At 41.8% G+C, this 18,165-nt stretch overlaps 2 protein-coding genes across 7 annotated transcripts in view; one reads left to right on the plus strand and one right to left on the minus strand.

Annotated features, from left to right (window-relative positions):
• Positions 1–13,723, plus strand: part of CLVS1 (clavesin 1) — a 170,728-nt gene extending 157,005 nt beyond the window's left edge. Inside the window, exon 6 of the mRNA XM_006729452.3 lies at positions 13,195–13,723. Coding sequence (XP_006729515.1) covers positions 13,195–13,282 — 88 coding nt within the window. The 3' untranslated portion in view covers positions 13,283–13,723. The remainder of the gene's footprint in view (positions 1–13,194) is intronic.
• ASPH (aspartate beta-hydroxylase) overlaps positions 9,605–18,165 on the minus strand; it is a 197,024-nt gene continuing 188,463 nt past the window's right edge. For 5 of the 6 annotated variants that reach the window (XM_081816041.1, XM_081816047.1, XM_081816042.1 and 2 more), the window contains one exon: positions 14,321–17,206. In XM_081816041.1, the coding sequence (XP_081672167.1) occupies positions 17,056–17,206 (151 nt within the window). In that variant the 3' untranslated portion in view covers positions 14,321–17,055. Of the gene's footprint in view, positions 9,745–14,320; positions 17,207–18,165 lie in introns of those variants that run through there. The other variant, XM_081816043.1, reaches the window with a different exon arrangement.

The following is an 18,165-nucleotide window of genomic DNA, read 5'->3' on the forward strand; positions in this document are numbered from 1 at the left end:
ATAAAGCATCCTCCAAGTTGAATAACGAGTTGCAGTGTTGAAAATGGAGGAATTGAGATAATACCTGTGGATTGGTCCTAGAAAGAGAACACTGCATTCTTGCTCCTTGTAGAGCATAAAATGAGGAGGGATAGCTGGTTCCCCCTACAGACACACAATGTCGCTGGAGGTACACCCTTACTAAGCAGCATGTCCCCTTTCCCCGGGCCCTCTTCATCACACCACTCGATTCATTTGCTTCCCAACACTTCTCTGTTTCCAGAACTTCCCATGTGCTTATGCTTCGTTGTCCGTGTCAGCCCCCACCACTTCTGCAATCACGGGTCATCTGACTGGGTCAGTCCTGTGGCCCGGCGCCTAGACCGATGCCCAGCTTGGGGAGGCCTCATTCCGACTTGACCCCTGAGTCTTGGCATGCCCTCTGGAATGTATGAACAGCTGCAGAAGTGACAGGCAGGTGTTTTTATATTAACTTCCCTCTCTTTCATGTGAGTACCTTGAAGCGAGAGATTTTTTCCTTCCTCAGTTAACGTATAGCATGTGCTCAAACCTTGTGAAAGAATTTATTGTATGACATAGACAGCGACAAAATGTGAAATGGCAAAGCAGGGTGGCCTCAGTGCCCCAACCTTGGATGTCTGAAATGTTTTCCTGCCCTCCCCCCAAATAATTTTTCAGATATGGAGACAGATATTCCTTAACTGGGAGCTATTCTCTAGGAATAAGTAAGACACTTCATGAACTGATTTAACTCTTTAAGATATCGAGGAAACTAGAGGACAGAATCAGGAATTTGGTTTGAATGAGCCACACCTGACGAATCCTTACAGCTCCGCTTGAGGTAGATGAAAGAAAGCAGGTTTCTGCATTGTGGGCTTTGGAGCAATGCTTTGCAAATCTGAACATGTATACCAAGCATCAGGATCTTGTTAAAATGCAGCTTCTGATTCCATAGGTCTGGGGTGAGCCTGTGAATCTGCATGTCTAACCAGCTCCCAAGGGGTGCCCGTGCTGCTCCTCTGGGGACCATGCTAAAGGTGCTTAAAGGTGGCAAGACCCCAGACTATACTATTTTCCCACAGGCCAGAGTGGAGACACACGTTCCTGGACTTGTCCTGAGCCACCTTCTTTTTTTTTTTTTAATTTTATTTGTCAGAGAGAGAGAGAGCACGAGCAGGGGGAGCTGCAGGTAGAGGGAGAAGCAGACTCCCCACTGCTGAGCAAGGAGCCCGATTCAAGACTCGATCCCAGGACTCTGGGATCATGACCTGAGCCAAAGGCAAACGCTTAACTGACTGAGTCACCCAAGCGTCCCTGTCCTGAGCCTTCTTGAAAACAGAGCCTTTTAGGTTTTGATAATTAAAAAATATACAGATTTTTTAAAAAGTAGATACCTTTAAAAAATAGATTTAAAAATAGATAAAAATAGATGATTACTCCCATGTTATAGATAACGTGGCTGAAGTACACAGAGGTTAAATGACTTAGCCCGGATGACAGAGCCAGTAGGTGGCAAAATGTTGTAAATTTAGTTCTCTTCTTTCTGAGTCAAATGCTCTGTCTCCTTTATCACAACTGTTCTCCTGCTATTTGTGTGTCATTCCTTCATTCATTCCACAAGGGTTTATAAAGCACCTTTCTGGGGGGGCCATGTGCCTTCTCCAGCTATTGCAGCTGTCTTGGCTATCTGTCCCCATTCCTGCCAATCCGCCAGTTGTAAAGCAACTACGTCCATCACACTTGTCATGTCCTGTGCTGTCCTCAATCCCCATTGTGAGTGGGGAAGATACAGACATTCAGAAAGAAAATTGGTATTCAGGCTCCTAGAGTAATATCGAAAATGACCCATTACCATACTGTCATTTGACTCAAAAAATAGCTTTATGAAAGGTAGTTTTTATCGAGAACTCTAGCCATCCTCTTCAAACTCAGATAGCATGAGTCATCCTCATTGTCTTAGTTCTTGACAGCTTTTGGTATTTCTCGACCTGCTTCAGAACATCATATGCTAGTTCTACCAATGGAGCTCCTTTGAGGGTGTGCCCCACCAATTTCAGAGGGAGGAGAACAATTAGGAACAATTAGGGATGCTCTGAAACTGACTGGCAGCTCTTTGTGCGGGTCTAATTCTAATGAAAGATGACTCCATTCGAAGCAGGTGGTGCAAGCACCTGCAGCCATTTGCAGTGATGCTATTTTAAGTTATGATTGGGAGTCGGAAAAAACCGCTCCGGAAATATCTGCATGTGAAGAACATATGATTTTAATGTTCCTGCGACCATCTCAGAACACTGAATCCCCATCGAAGTACCTATAGCCGGTGCATTCCATTCCTCAAACCTTGGGAACCGCCCCCTCCCCCCCCCCCCACACACAGAATTTGGAATGACTGCAGGGAGAGCTGACTGGTTCAGGTAGAGATGGGGTCCTAAGACGTCTATAGACCTCAACCTGACACCTTTGGTTCCCAGGAAGGATTTGGGCAGAACAACACTAGTGATGACTTTAAGAGTCTCACACTTCCGATGTCCTAGGGTGACTCTGCTTAGGAATTCTTTAGTAAATTCCTCAGTAAGGCTACAATTCTTTTGTAATGTAAATAATCTGCTCCATCTCTATGTTCTAAGTTAGCAGTCTTTGGTTTTCTTCAGTGGGCAGACACAGGCTATCTCTGTCATCAGACAAGCAGGGTGATAGTTGTTCATGCTCAGATCATACTCAGGAAAGTGTCAGTAAAATGATAAACCCTACTGATTTAAATCATTTCTCCTTGAAAGAGCTCCAAGCACTTTATTATATCTTTTATCTCTCATAGCCCTGTGGAAAATATGGTAATGTTCTCTCCTCATTTTACAGCTGAGAAACTGGGAGTTACTATTAACAGGAATGCACAGCTTCGTAAAGAGTGATAAACTCCTTTGTAAATAAATTAAGCAGAATGTCCATTTGCAGCTGCCAGTTTCCACCACGGCCTTCCTGGGCTTCCTGGGCTCCCTAGCCCTGCTTCCCCATGTCCAGGTGCCTGGATTGGCTCATCTTCTAGCAGCTGAGCTCTGTTCTCGGTCAAACCTAAGCTGCTCCCTTTCTCCACCCTACTCACCTTTCCCTATTGACCCAACTGCACTCCTCCCTAGGTGTTCCCGGTTATTTGCGTGAATGCTGTACATTTAGAAGAAAGAATTTTGAGGTATTATTAAATATCCTGCTGGTTATTATAGATAAAGATATAATCACATAAGCTCTAATTCTTACAACACTTTTTTTCCTGAATGAAGTTCTTCTATTTCCTTTCCTGATTTCATTCACTTGCCTAAAATCAAGGTTTTTTTTAATTTTTTTTTTTAAGATTTTATTTATTTATCTGATGGAGAGAGACACAGTGAGAGAGGGAACACAAGCAGGGGGAGAGGGAAAGGGAGAAGCAGGCTTCCCGCGGAGCAGGGACCTGATGGGCTCAATTCCACGACCCTGGGATCATGACCTGAGCCGAAGGCAGACGCTTAACAACTGAGCCACCCAGGTGCTCCTGAAATCAAGTTTTTATAAATAATAGATGATTGTGCTGACTTTTGGATTTGTCAATAACAATAGGAGAAGTGCTTCTCGGAGAAATGCTTCTCTGAGAACTTGAATATTACCAGTTCCTGGTATATATGTAATGTCCTTTGGTTTCTTGCTAAGTTTTAGATAATTTTTATACAGTATAGCATAGTGTTAAGCATGGAGATCGTAGACTTATATTTGGGTTCAGATTCTAGTTCCACAACTAACTAGGAAAATCTTGAGCAAATTAATTAACTTCTCCAAGGCACAGTGTCTTGATCTGCAAAATGGAATTAATAATACCCACCTCAGAAGATTATCGTGAGGTTTAAACAAAGATAATGCAGGCTAAGTACTACTTAGTGCAAAACCTGGCAAGCAGTAAGTGTTCAATAAATGGTTGTGGTTGTTGATGATGATGATGATGGTGCTGGTGACCCTAATTATAACCAGCTGTGGAGATGGGAAACTCTCCTGGAGGTGATAATTCTAAAAATATCCAAATAAAGCATGTGTTGAAATCGCTTTCAAAACATTCTCAGACAGAGTTCAGATGTGGCAAACAAGATTCACTGGGTACCGAGGGGGATTTTTGTGCATCCTGGAGCACGCTTTGTGGCTACAGGTCCCACGGCAGCTACCCTCTGCAGCAGGAATCTACTATCCCTGCACAGATCATGTGTAGAAATAAGATATTTTATTTAATTTATTTATTTAAAAAATTTTATTTATTTATTTGAGACAGAGAGAGATCACCAGCAGGCGGGAGGGGTGGAGGGAGGAGCAGATTCCCCTCTGAGCAGGGAGCCCGATGCGGGGCTCGATCCCAGGACCCTGGAATCATGACCTGAGCCAAAGGCAGCGGCTTAACCGACTGAGCCACCCAGGCGCCCACAATAAGATGTTTTAAATAAACTAAAACACTTGAACAATGACACAGGAGAATAGCTATTAAGTAGCACGTGGCCACTTTGAATTCAACATTTAGAAACTTGTAGATGCAAATAATATTTTCAAAAGGTAAATCATTTTGACTCTTGATAGGGAAATCTGGTGGGCACATACTAACTTCAGGAAAGGCATTCCATGTCTGGCTAACTCTTGTCATTTTTAGTATTTTTATGCTTTTCTAGAAGGAGGTGAAAACAAAGGTCAAGAGGTACTTAGACGATTTGAGTCAATTAGCTTAACCTCTAAAGATTTAATGATTTTTAAGAACAAATGGTGGACTCCAGTCTGGTGGAGTTCATGGAATTTTGGGGCTAAATATATTACCTCATCCAAGATTGTCATTTTATAGGTGAAGAATGTGGGGCCAGAGAAGCTGAGTGAGGTACTCCACAGAGCCCACCCTGAGTTAATGTTAAGTTAGTGACGCGATAACGAGGAGAGGCACTTAATCCTTAGCCTAGTACTCTTCCACCAGCTCACTTCTCCCGGGTCCCTTATAAAGAATAGCAAAAAACATCTGCAGTCATAACATAAAGTCAATATTAATTTTGCTACATGTGCAGAAAGAACCTATTTCTTTTTCTTTAGGTGGTTTAAATTCCTTTCTAAAGCTTTTTTCATTTTATTTGTTTATTTAGAGATATAATAAAGGTATGTGTGAACCTTCATCTAAATGATAGCAAATTAATGGAGTCTAAGCTAATGAAGTTTCTTTCTAGTTCAAGCAACAACAGTGATACTCAGAAAATAGCTCTCATGTCACATGGGACTTTGTGTGTGTCATTGGGAAGGTCAAATGAGTTAATACATGGAATGAGCTTAGAACAGTGGATTTGGCAATGACAGATAATAATGTTGCCGAGGCCCTTTAAGACGGTTATGCATTTCTAAACGAGGATTAGTATATTACTCTGGGCTCAGCCACAAGCACGCTGGAGTAAATGACGCTCTAGACCAAGGCTGCCCAATAGAAATATAATGTGAGCCACACATGTAAAGCTGTTTAAGTTGTCTTATCGCCACATTATAAAAATAAATAGGTGAAATTAATTTCAATAATGTTTTATTTAATCCAATATGTACAAAAATTAGGATTTCAATATGTAATTTTAAAATGTATTAGTGAGATACTTTACAATGTTTTTTTAAATACTATCTTTGGGCGCCTGGGTGGCTCAGTTGGTTAAGCGACTGCGTTCGGTTCAGGTCATGATCCTGGAGTCCCGGGATCGAGTCCCGCATCAGGCTCCCTGCTCTGCAGGGAGTCTGCTTCTCCCTCTGACCATTTGCCCCCCATGCTCTCATTCTCTCTTTCAAATAAATAAATAAAATCTTAAAAAAAAAATACTATCTTCAAAATCCAGTTTATACGTTACCTTTATAGCCCATCTCAATTCAGACTGGCCCAGTCTCAAGTCCTCCACAGCCACGTGTGGTTAGGGCTCTGTGTGGGACAGTGTTGCTCCAGTCCTATTTACTTGTGAGCCTAATTTCACAAAAATTTTCACAAACTGCCTCCATCCTTTCTGAAGGTGCATGTGGTTTTTCTTGGCTCTTTCTTCCTTGTTATAAGACTAGTTGGCCATGCCCAAGCCCATCACAGTTAAATAGAAATACATTATACATTTAAATTTGAGTTATGGTACATATATGCAAGAGCTAAGCTGAATATTTAGCTCTCTCTAAAAATAGTTCACTTCAAGAGTAATAGAATATTTTTCATGGATCGGTTTCTTTATATTTCCAGTTCAGTAAATGTGTCAAATTGTATTGTCATCGTCGAGGAAGGTTTATTTATTTCTTCACTTTGATAAGGTAAAGCTTTGCTGCTTTCTGTGAGAAATATTTAGGCTTATCTTTTAAAAACATGGTTTACTGATTTATGATTCATGATTATGATTCAGTTAAACATTAATTGTTCCCAGTGAGCATGATCATGTTGCTGCAAGAATGATTTTGATTATGGAAAGTTTGTTAGCTGAACAGAACATATGTCTTGCAAATATTCCTTAAACTCCTTATCAAGGCCATTATCGAAGGCATTATAGTAGAAAGAAGCTTCGTATTGCTTTACGCAGTTGAAAATAACCATAAGTATGCCGCACCAAAAGCTACCTGAATAATTGCTAATCAGGTGGAAGTTTCTGTGTTACTTCTAAAAACATAAGGTAAGGTCATAAGGTTAACATTCATGAGGAATAGTCTCATCACTGATTTTGAATTCTTAAAATGTTAGTCTTTATCAATTTTGAAATGCTAGTTCTTCATTTAGCGTTAGGTTATACGATGCATGAGTACACACATTTCTCTCTTGTAAATTTTACAATGAAGCTATGGGAACTTTGAGTTGAATTCATGCTTTGTGGCTCAATTTATAAAAGAGCCAATATTCCCAGACCTTAATTTTCTTATCTGCAAAAGGGGTGGACTAATAAAAGCTAAAAATGAACGAACACATTTAGCTGAACACTTTACAAGTCTCAACCCATCTAATCCTCTTTACTCCCACTGCGCATGATATCATATCTCCCATTTTACACATGAGGAGGTGGAATCTGCCCAAGACCACAAAGCCAGGGGTGGAGCCATCATTCAAGCCCAGGCTGGAGCTCTCCAGGGGAATTTCCTTGATACTTGAAATTACAAGTTGAGAAAAAGAGGCTTAATAGAATTACTTAGAAGAATTCTTTAAAGATACATTAAAAAAAAAATTCTTTGTTTAGAAGTCGTTATATAGGCTCACTAGGATATTAGACAATTCTGTGCTATTCCACAAAACCAAGCCCATCCTTGACTTTAAGAAGTAAAACCAGGACTGTGGAGTCCTTCCCAGTGAAGTGATGAGGTTGGTCTCTGGAAAACAAGTGGTTTAGGACCTGAGTTAAATGAGGGTTTGACTTAATTGTCTCTGAGGCTCCTTACATCTCTGGTCTCCTATGACTCTTGATGCATGCCTAGGGTTGAAGGGCAGAGTTGCTGTGCGCTTATTCGGGGTCTGCAAAGCCGAAGCCAGGCCATGGCAGTTCATTAATGAGAAGACTGGTGATGGCTGTTGAGAAAAAGTAGTCAAACAAAGTCTTAGAAATAAACCTCTGACCGAGAGCAGAAGTCTCAGTGCAATCATGGGTCTTTGCAGAATGGACTAGCTCATAGTGAATGTTTCCCATCTTCATCCTGTCCTTTCTGGAATTTAATTGCTTTCAGAATCAGTAAAATTCAACCATGGCTAGAGACCTTTGATGATGTGGAGTGGGGAAAGTTCCAAACATTGGAGAAGTGAAGGAGAAGGTAGAGGGCAGAAAGGGGGAGGGAATGGGAGGGAGAGAATGAATATAATAGCAGGAAAAAAACCTCAGCTATCAAGGCTAGAATGCAGGCTTTGTTAGGGTAGTCTGCTACGCCACTGAGATAACCAGGGCTGCAATAGCTCAGATCCACCCCCGTCCCCCCCCCCCCCCCGTCTACCCTTGGGGTCAAGCTGGCTTTCAGTGTCACAAAGAGGACCCCAGAGAAAAGTCTAAAATGTTTATTTCAGTGGAAGGGTTAAGCTTCTTGGGGGAGGCAAAGTCACTGAATGAAGAGATTACCTCCAAGAGTGACCTGGACAAGGAAGTCACAAGGCGAGTGGCTTCTCCGTGGTTAATGTGCTAAATGCACCATTTCTGAGCCCTCTGTTTACAAGTGGTGGTGACATTTTTATTGGTGAGCCTGTGATCAGTCTTCTCAGAGTGCTTTGACTCTGCTAAACGTCCGGAGGGTGATATTTAAGAAGGAAAGCAACATTCGCTGTTTTCCAAATTTCAACTCTTTCACAATGCAGTGTGTTCCTTATATCAAATGTCCGTCGTGTGACCAGGCAAATGGAATTATGTCATGCTGAAAGTAAAAAAGGCTCCGGTCATCTATTCAATCAGGGGAGATACAGATAAGAAAGAAAATGTTTCATTTGATTCCTCATGCTCAGCTCCTCCGTATTGTTCAATTGTTACCTGCCACTCACCCAAGACACACAGTGTATTGACTGAGATAAGACAGCCTGCATTCTGTGTGCCTGGCGTCAGTACAGGTATTGAAAGAAATCACATCGATCTAAATTTGACCCCAAGTGGAAGGAAGGAGGGTCACCCGAACAGGGACTGTGAATGATGTCGCTGTGCGAATGATAGCTTTTTCCTTCCTTCCTGTCCTGCTAGAGCTAACGCCTCACCTCCAAACACCCTCTCCTCTGGGTGTCTATCACAGTAACCCCACATCTGTTTGTGCATCTAACATTGGGTAACTGAAGCAATATTTCCACAAGAGAAGTAAGGTTCCTGAACACTTGCTCACAGTCCCTGGCATATATCAGGAGACATTCTCAAATATTTCTTGCTGTAAATGAGTATAAATAAATGATTTCTTTTTTTTTTAAAGATTTTATTTATTTATTTGACAGAGAGATAGACAGAAGAGCACAAACAGAGGGAGTGGCAGAGGGAGAGGGAGAAGCAGGCTCTGCACTGAGCAGGGAACCCGATGCGGGACTCGATCCCAGGACCCTGAGATCATGACCTGAGCCAAAGGCAGACGCTTAACCATCTGAGCCACCCAGGCACCCTAAATAAGTGATTTCTGTTTGAAAATTCAAATTTTTTTGTTTTTTGACAATTTGTGGATTTTTTTTTTTTTTTTTCCATAGTGACTTCCCAAATGGGGCGGGGAAAGTTTGGAAACAAATCCAATACTCGTTAAAATCACAGACAATAATTTGGATGGATAACAATTTTCAAGATCCAAAAAAAAAAAAACAGAGATAGGGTGGAGATCTGAGCCAAGTTTAAAAGGAAGAAATTGAATTCTCAACCACGCACCTTCAAGATGGAAGAGAAATGGTTTACCAGCAGCATATGCAAATATAGCTAAATTTTCCTCAGCTATGTTGTATGAGTGCCAGAAAGGCTAATGCAATTCTAGGCGCATTATCTATGCTTCCACAGAAGCATACAAAGAGGAAAAAAAAAAAAAGGGAGGCAATAATTTCACTCTATTTTGAGGTGACACCTTGTGGGCAACCAGTTGATGAAGAGCCACAGGAGAGCGTCCCAGTGGTAATTTTAGAAATCTTGGCAAATCTAAAAAGAGGAATCTGGTTAGCCTCAGTGGTGGCAGGGAGAGGGTTGAGGGTGTCACGGAACCAACGTGAGTTTGCTCCTTGGTGAGTCGCAGGTAGACACTGCACCCAGGTAAGTTGTCCCACAAAGGAAACTTGACCTGCAACAGATAAGGAGATCACAGGGAATAACTTCCAAAGTCGTGACTCCCCAAGCAAGGGTGGATATGTTCCTTTTAGTTAGGGTTGGGGTGACTATTTAAAAAGCAGTCCTTGTCACCCTGTGTAGAGATGGGCATTGGGTTGCACATGTGCCTTAAGGAAACATGCCTATCCGTATGTTGTATGTTATGTAAATGAGGCTTGTGCTCCTCCTTGGGATAATGAGGTAAAGGTGGTTGTCGGTAGTTCTGGAGGCCACTCCATGGTCCTTCTGAGCAGACGCCAGTAGGGGGTTTAGCTCAAGCTGGTCTGGGTGGGCTGCGTGGGCTGCAGGTCTTGTCAGGGCACCTGCTATCCCCGGAGGGGTGGTTTCCACTTTCATGTGCCTGAGGTAAGAGGTAAGCTGGAAAGAAGAGCTTAAGGAAAAACAGGGGGCAAAAGTCGGTGCATACAAGCCGGTGGGCAGTGAAAGGTCAGGTCTTGGGGTCTAGCTGGTGACGAGGGCACTAGATAAACACTTACAGGCTGGTTATGTGGACCAGGTGGATTACACGGACACTGATGGCTCCAGCAGACAGAACCAGAAACGGTATGTAGAAGTTGCAAAAAGACAGGTTTGAGTTCAGGGTAAGGAAGAACTTTCCAGTAGAGTTGCCCCTCTAGGGGCATGGAGGAGTGAGGTTCTCAAGTCAGATATATATTCAAGAAGAGGCTGCATGGCCCCCTACTGAATAGTTCCTATTGGGTCAGCCTCGATGTGTCACTAAGGTGTCTTGTCACGCTGTGGCTGGGATTCCCTGGCCATGTGGTAAAATAGAGCCAACTGGCCTGAAAGAAGAGAAGTGCAGCGTAAGGTCTCCGAAGTGGGACACCCGTCAGTATCTTCCACTCTCCCCGGGGCCTGAGGACGAAGCAGGCAGCTGTCTGAGGTGCCAGAGGGAGCTGGCCTGAACAGCCAGTTGTGTTCCTCTGATGTTCTTCAGGCTTGTTTTAATGCCTTCTGGGCTTTCTTTTTTTTACGATTTTAATTATTTATTTGAGAGAGAGCGAGCATAGAGGGGGAGTGAGAGGGAGAAGCAGACTCCCTGCTGAGCCGAGAGCCTGACTCAGGGCTCGATGCCAGGACCCTGAGATCAGAACCTGAGCCGAAGGCACACACTTAACCGACTGAGCCACCCAGGTGCCCTGGGCTTTCAGCTTTTCTGTTCCTGATATAGATCTATTGCTCTACCCCACTCCTGTCTACACACACACACATCATGCACTTCCCTAAAGCAGAAGGAAACGCATAGGAAATGTGTAAAAGAGCTGAGCTAGACTCCGAGCTGGGGCTTCCTCTGCCCTGTCCCAGGAGTAAATGAATCCATTTCACTTTCTTTTCTTTTATTTTTTTAAGATTTATTTATTTATTTGACAGAGAGTGGGAATGGGAGGGAGGGGCAGAGGGAGAAGGAGAGAGAATCTTAAGCAGACTCCGTGCTGAGCGCAGAGTCTGCCTGCTGCGGGGCTTGATCTCACGACCCTGAGATCACGACCTGAGCCAAAATCGAGAGTCGACCGCTTAAGCGACTGAGCCAGCCAGGCGCCCCCACCCTTCCCTTTCAAAGGTTAGGCTGGGTACCTAAAGTCGGACTGTGTGACTGGATTGATTTTTCTAGTAGAAATCGACTGTTCTGAGACAACTGTATGCATTTGCTTCTTGGTTTCTTTAAATGTTCTATGGTACGTACACATCCTGAATGGAGATAAGAATCTCAGGCACAAAGTTATTTTTGCAGTGAGGTGGAAGGAACATTAGGTATTTCAGCTAAACAACTCTGCAGCCCTGCGTAACGCCCAGAAGTGGTGTGATCTATTCGTGTTGCCTTTCCTGGGCTACTTGCTTTTTCCCCTTAGGTTTTTTTCCCTCCTATAAAACGGAGATCATAATAGCACCACTCCTTAGGGTTGTGAAAATGAAGTAAGTTAATACATGTAAAGAGCTTCCATCGGTACCAGGTGCATACAAAACAAGTATTAGTGTTATTATATACTGTTTCAGGAGTCCTTTCGACCTCCTCCAGTATTAGTAATTTGCCAGGACTCACACGTCCCAGAAAAGCTGTTATACTCAGTTATGGTTTGTTACAGCAGAAGAATACAGATTAAAATCAGCAAAGGAGAAAGGTGCATTGGGTGGAGGGCAGCTGCAGTTGTCCTGACGGAGCTGAATGCCCTCGGCAGTGTGTGACAACACACATCGGTGTGGCCGACCAGGGAAACTGCCCCCCGCCTTGGGGTCCAGGATTTCTGTTGGTGAGGAGGAGTCAGTCACACAGCATGCAGTCTTCAGCTCCTCTTTCCCCACCTGCCCCCACGAGAAGTCAAACTGTCATAGTGTGACCCCACGCCCGGACATACAAAAAAGGCGTTCACAATGAATCATGTTGCTGGCATAAACTATATGGCAGGGCCCAAAGTCTCAGGCACACAAAGACATTTTTTCAGGCGCGATACTCCAAGGGTTCAGAAAAGCCAGTCAAGGGGCATTTGGAATGTGGAAGGTTTGGGCAACTCAGACTCCCGAGGTAACATTTTATTGCACATTATATATAAATTTTGCTTATTTGAACAATCAAATTCAACCATTTTCCTAAGGCTTGAAATACTTTTTTTTAGTATGTGAATATTTATTGTTTATCACATGTATATCTCTTATAACCTTCTCTCTATGAGCTGGAAAATAATTTCAGTTTCAAGCCACGTTGTAAACCCAAAAAAGAAACTGTTATTATCCAATCGAGAGGACATATCAGAAACTAAAGATCACTACTATCATTGCAATAACAGTGATAATAGAATGCTCCACAAATTTTAACTAAAATTACATGCCAAATGCTTTATGAATATTATTAGTTTTAGGCCTTATCAACAACCGTGGGAGGGAGGTAATGGTTCTCTTTTACAGGTGAGAGAGTAAAGGTCCAGAGTTTTAAGAACTCCCTCGAGGTCCCTCAGCCAGTAAAGGGCAGAGTTTGCATTTACCGATCTGATTCCAAACCTCATGGTCTTAACATCATGCATGATAGTTTCCTATGACGTTGAGAAACAAAGCCTCTAAAAGTATTTTGAAACATTAAAAAAAATCCAACAAGATTTATTTGATTTGATCTCACGATCCACAGAATGTTTAGACACCGGGGCAGAATTGTGGCTAGAACATGTGTTGCTTTTACCAACAGAAGAGATCTTGGCAAAGAAGTTTCTAAGATGCCTCTCTCCACAAATATGTGATGTAGAAGGCAAAAAAGCAAGGAAAAGAGAGATACCAAAAGGAGGAAAATTATATAGTTATTCTGAGTGTTTTGATTAATAAGGGGAACATAAAATCTGAATGTTCTCCAAGATTCCAAAATTGTTGCCACCATGAATTGTCTGTAATTGTATCTTTCTCCTTCCCCTATTATTAGATCTCAGTCTGTGGTAGAAGCTGGGACCCTGAAACATGAGGAGAAGGGAGAGAATGAGAACACTCAGCCACTCCTGGCTCTGGACTGAACCCCGAGTCACCCCATGCTCTCGCAGATCGCCAGCCTTCAGTGGTATCAGCCACGCAGGAAGCACATGAGCAACTGACCCACACAGACACGTGCGTTCCGCTTGACCTAAGGCCCTCCACTTCTGCCATCTAGTAATAACTGTCACCAGCCATTGGTCTGAGCAGCCAAAGTTTGAACAAGGACTTGAGAGATGCTTTTTGTTTTTTTTTTTTCAGTGAGGGGACTGGAGATGAAGCAAGGCAGTCATGTAAACATGATTCTTCCTCCCCCATATTTATGGTATTAAATAAATTGAAAAAAATAAAAACTAAATTTGATGCACACACTGCATTAGTACCAGGATTTTTCTGAGGTACCGCAGAGACCCTTTCCAGGTTTTGTGACTTAAGATTAAGTGCATTTCCAAAAAAAAAAAAAAAAAGATTAAGTGCATTTCCAAGTAGATACATGAGAATGAAACTGTGCAGACCCAACTGTCAAGCTCAAATGCAGTGCAAAGCCCCAAGACAGTAGTATCTCCAGGAATTTCCATTCTTACTGAATTATTTTCTTTGACCTCATCACCAGCATTGAATTGTTCAGCCCAAGGGCATGTTCTTATAGGTCTGGCTCTTTGCAGAGTTTGCTTATTTTGAGATCCTGCAAGAATGATTTTGACGTCACATCTTTTGTCAGGCTACCAGCTGATTACCATGATCGGACTTTAAACGAAGACACACACAACTTGAAATATGATTATTTCATCTTAATAATGTGACTTCCCACAGGCAACATGAGATTGCGGAGGGGGGGCGGGGCCTCATTGAAAACACTTGTCAGTGATTAATGGCTCCATTCAAATTGCCTCACTTGGGTCACTACAGGCAAGAAAAGTGCTACAAAAGCATTTAACTCCCCCACCCTCCCGCAACCAGCTAAAGGTGTGGAGAAGGGAGCTGGCTGTTGCTGAGAGGGTAGGTACCAATCATGGAGGAAGACCCTTAACGATGGCTAAATATGCAAGTACTGACAATAAGAGAAGATTAGGAATGTGGGATAAAATGCCAAAGATCATTTTATTTCTTTGTCTATTCTCCTTAGAAATGGAGAGTCCCCAACTATCCATTCAAAGGAAATTAAATAAATGATAACACAGGATAAGATATCCTGAGTTGTGCCACGTTTCCCAAAACGAGTTGTGTGTTTTAAGGCATCTCTTATCTTCCCAGCCATCCACATGACATGGGCATTTATCAGTAGGACCAGTTGGTGCTCAATGTCAAATAAAAAATATTTTAGTTGATAATGGGCAGAAAAATATGATTGTATGTTTTCAGGATTTGGGAGGGTTAGCTACAAAGTTCAGAGAAAAGAGGTGATTCGACTGGCCATAATCACCTCAGTAGATATTATTACTAATCTTAACCATTTATTACATCTCTTTCTCAATGAATCTAGTGTTTTAATTTTTTTTCTACTGGCAGAGGAGAATAAGAGAAGTAATTTTTGTATTCCACCCTTGAAATAAAATTGAAATAGAATTAAAAATATTTCTCAACCGATTGTATCATGGTATAAATAAAACCCATTTTGTGTAGACATTTCAAATAACAAAATAGTAACATTGAGATAATTCTACCCATGCAGTGACTGAAACACTTTTCTTATATTCCATGACATAGGGAAGAGAGATAAAGAATTAAAGTGAATTAGAAAATCCATTTTATGACTTGGGTTTATAAAATAGTTGTGGGATCCAAGTATTTAAAATGCTATTGGAGTCGATTATTGCCAACACTTTGCAACAGTAATAATTCTGGCTTTTCAATTGGCAATATTTAGAATCCTACTGTAGTGACCTGATTTTAAATACCATATTATAATTATTAAGTTAAGAGCTAGTTTTTACTCTATGCCATGATTTCATTAAATGAATGTAAGATGATGGTTTAACATTGACAACTTATACTTTAAATTTCTTTATGTGTATGCAATATACATCCAAGAACCAAATTCAGTAAGTGACATGAATGTTATTACATGAGCAATGGATTGTATTGTCCTCTGTCAGTCATTTCTTCTGTTCAATAAATACTGAAGGACACAACACCTTTTGATTTTTCAAGAGCTTGCTTTTTCTTCTGGGCTTTGGTAATTAATTTGGAGACTTTCCTCACATGCTTCTTCATCTATATTAGTGGGATTGTTTTTGGCAAAACAAAAGGGAACAGGACCAATATTTTGCAAACCCTTCTAACTGGAAGCTAATGTCAAGCAAAAAGGGTACCTTTCAATGGTAAAGAACTCTTTTTAAAAGAGATAAAGAAAGCATCCTCCTTTGTCCTTAGATGGAAAGGAAGCACAAGTGTTTTTTTCTACCCCTGAATGAAATCTGGTAACCTCGGTGTCATTTCTTCAGCATTTTTGTTCATATTGGCTTAAAATTCAGGTGCAGGAATAGCCTTACATTCATATAGCTAACATTTCTAGTTTGATTGGAAACATGCAATATTTAATACATTAATGCCCTTCTAAATTAATAATTTGATTGTCTTTGGAATAAGTAGGCAAGGCCATTTTTTCAACTGTTATTTCTATGCTGTGGATATTATTAAAGCTAAACTATGGATAACAACTGCTACTTCTAAGCTATATTTAAATGGCAGAAGTTTCTCAAGCCAAGGAAATGGAAGAGTCTTCCAAACTCTTTCAAAGAAGAAGGCAATCCTAAACCCAGCACTAAGATCCTGGGATTCTTGGTCTTCTGCTCTGCCATCTTTTATATTTTTACAAAGCTGTGATGGGGATCCATGTAAGGACCTCCTCGCTCACAGGGATCTACAATAGGCAAAGAGACTCTGGATTCCAGCCCTGTCTCAGATGCCAAAGAGGCCAAGGAGCCAGATGTCCTAGCAGCTACCTATCTACCTGACCCTGAGAGAAAATTTTTACTTTGAGAAATGTTACTTTTTTTTTTTCACGTTCTAATTCTTGGCATTAAAAAAAATTATAGGTGGCACTTTTATGACTCAAGATAAAATGACTCCATGTCCTGTTTCAGGATGAAAAGCTCCTCTTGGAAAGACAGCATCTCTACCATGTGCATGGCGAGGAGACACATTAAGACAATGGCTTTCAATGAAGATAAGAAAGCAAACAGTCTCAGTGGGTGGGAAGCAATACGGTTCACAGACATCAGCATAATTACATCTTTCTCCTTTGGATCAGGAAAATAAAATTGCTTCTTTATGAGTGTCTTTTACTAAAAATAATTAAAAGAGGGAAGTCTGAGTTCATGGGGGAAGTCACCATTAAGCAGCTAGAAGTAAAGCATTTACACAGCTTACTATTAAACTCAAGAAAAAAGTAGTGGTACATGATGAAAAACATGGCCTAGCTACCCTAGAAAAATATAATTGCATAGAAAAATTACTAAAGTGATCCATTCACAGTTTCTACATATATTCTCATTGTACACTGATTCAGGCCTCTTCTAAGTGGGAAAAATATCTTTGGCTGACAAGGCAGAAGCTCTCATGTCTTCACTGGAAATACGGCATCGGATGGGTGCTGTCGTGGGATGAAGTACAGCAGGGCGCTTTCTACGTGAATTACAGCAAGGCAAAATATTCCATTTAGTGTCTTCTAACCCTAGGAGGAGCCTTAGAATTTTGGGAGCTGCCCGTCAAGGGAATGAAGGGCCTTCAGACTCGGAACCTCTACCCCTACACCCAAGGAGACAGAGCCAGCAAGGCAGCCTCTCTCCAGTGTGTCCCAAGCCTGCACGACATGCTAAATCGCCGGAAGGCTCTGTCTCTGCTGGGGTGTCAGCTCTGGGTGCCACACATCCACAATGAAGATCAGCCGGAAAGTCGCGGCGTCCTGCCACACCTCGTGCTCAAAAGAGTCGTCAAAGATGAGCACCTTGCCTTCTTCCCATGTCCTGGAACAGAAAAACATGGATTCAGATGCCTGAGAACCAATCCCTGGCTACGTGCAGAGATGGGCACTTTCACGGTAACCTTTGGGATCTGGCCAGAAAATTGGAACACGAAGCCGAGATGGATTCTTCCCTTGGTGATTAAGAAAGAATTTCGGGATTTTTACCATGAACACAGTTTTCGATGCTCAGCCCTAAGAGTGTGCAAAGGGCAGATTGACCTTATCACAGGCCCTGCAATTATTCTTGGCCCAAGCCTAGGTGAGGCTTGTTGAGGCAGGCAAGCAGGCAAAGGTGTGCCCCGGCGGCTCATGCCCACGGTGACTTCCCGGTCAGTGACTGCATGCTATCCTGCCTGGCCTTTCAGAGACTGGTCTAGACCTGTGGGTAGCACACTTGGGCTCAGGCCTCCCAGTGCCCGGGGGGCTACTTAGCACGGGGCCATCGCATCTCCAAGTGATTTTTCTCAACCCCTTCCATTTGTTGAAGTTCCATTTTATGGAAGAAAGTTCCATTTAATGGAAGGGCAGATTGGGAATGAATTTTGTTTGTATTTTTAATGTCATCTGCAGTGCAAGTGGGTTATCCTTGGAATATTTTAAGTCAATGCTGCGAAACATCCTTTAGGGTCTCCAGCATTACTTCATAAAATATGTGTATAGGAGCTAAGACCTAAACAAGTGCTTGTCTAAATAAAGCAATCAAGAGAGAAATGCGCAGGGGCAATTACACAATGCCTTTCAAATTCAAAGAAAGTTTATTGCTCATGTTAATGTTCTCCTCTTGTTAAAATAGGCATTAATTGCCAATATATTGCATGCTGAGTTCTGTTTTTTAAGATGGAATTTTTACTAGGAAATTTTCTTTAGATATTAAAATTCCACTCAGGCATTTGAAATTTTATGTCACAGATTAGCAAATAATTAAAATTATAGGATAGAAAATGTTAGCTTGATTTCAAG

This window comes from Leptonychotes weddellii, chromosome 4, assembly GCF_054177405.1.
Source record: "Leptonychotes weddellii isolate Sample4059 chromosome 4, ASM5417740v2, whole genome shotgun sequence".
Taxonomy (NCBI): domain Eukaryota; kingdom Metazoa; phylum Chordata; class Mammalia; order Carnivora; family Phocidae; genus Leptonychotes; species Leptonychotes weddellii.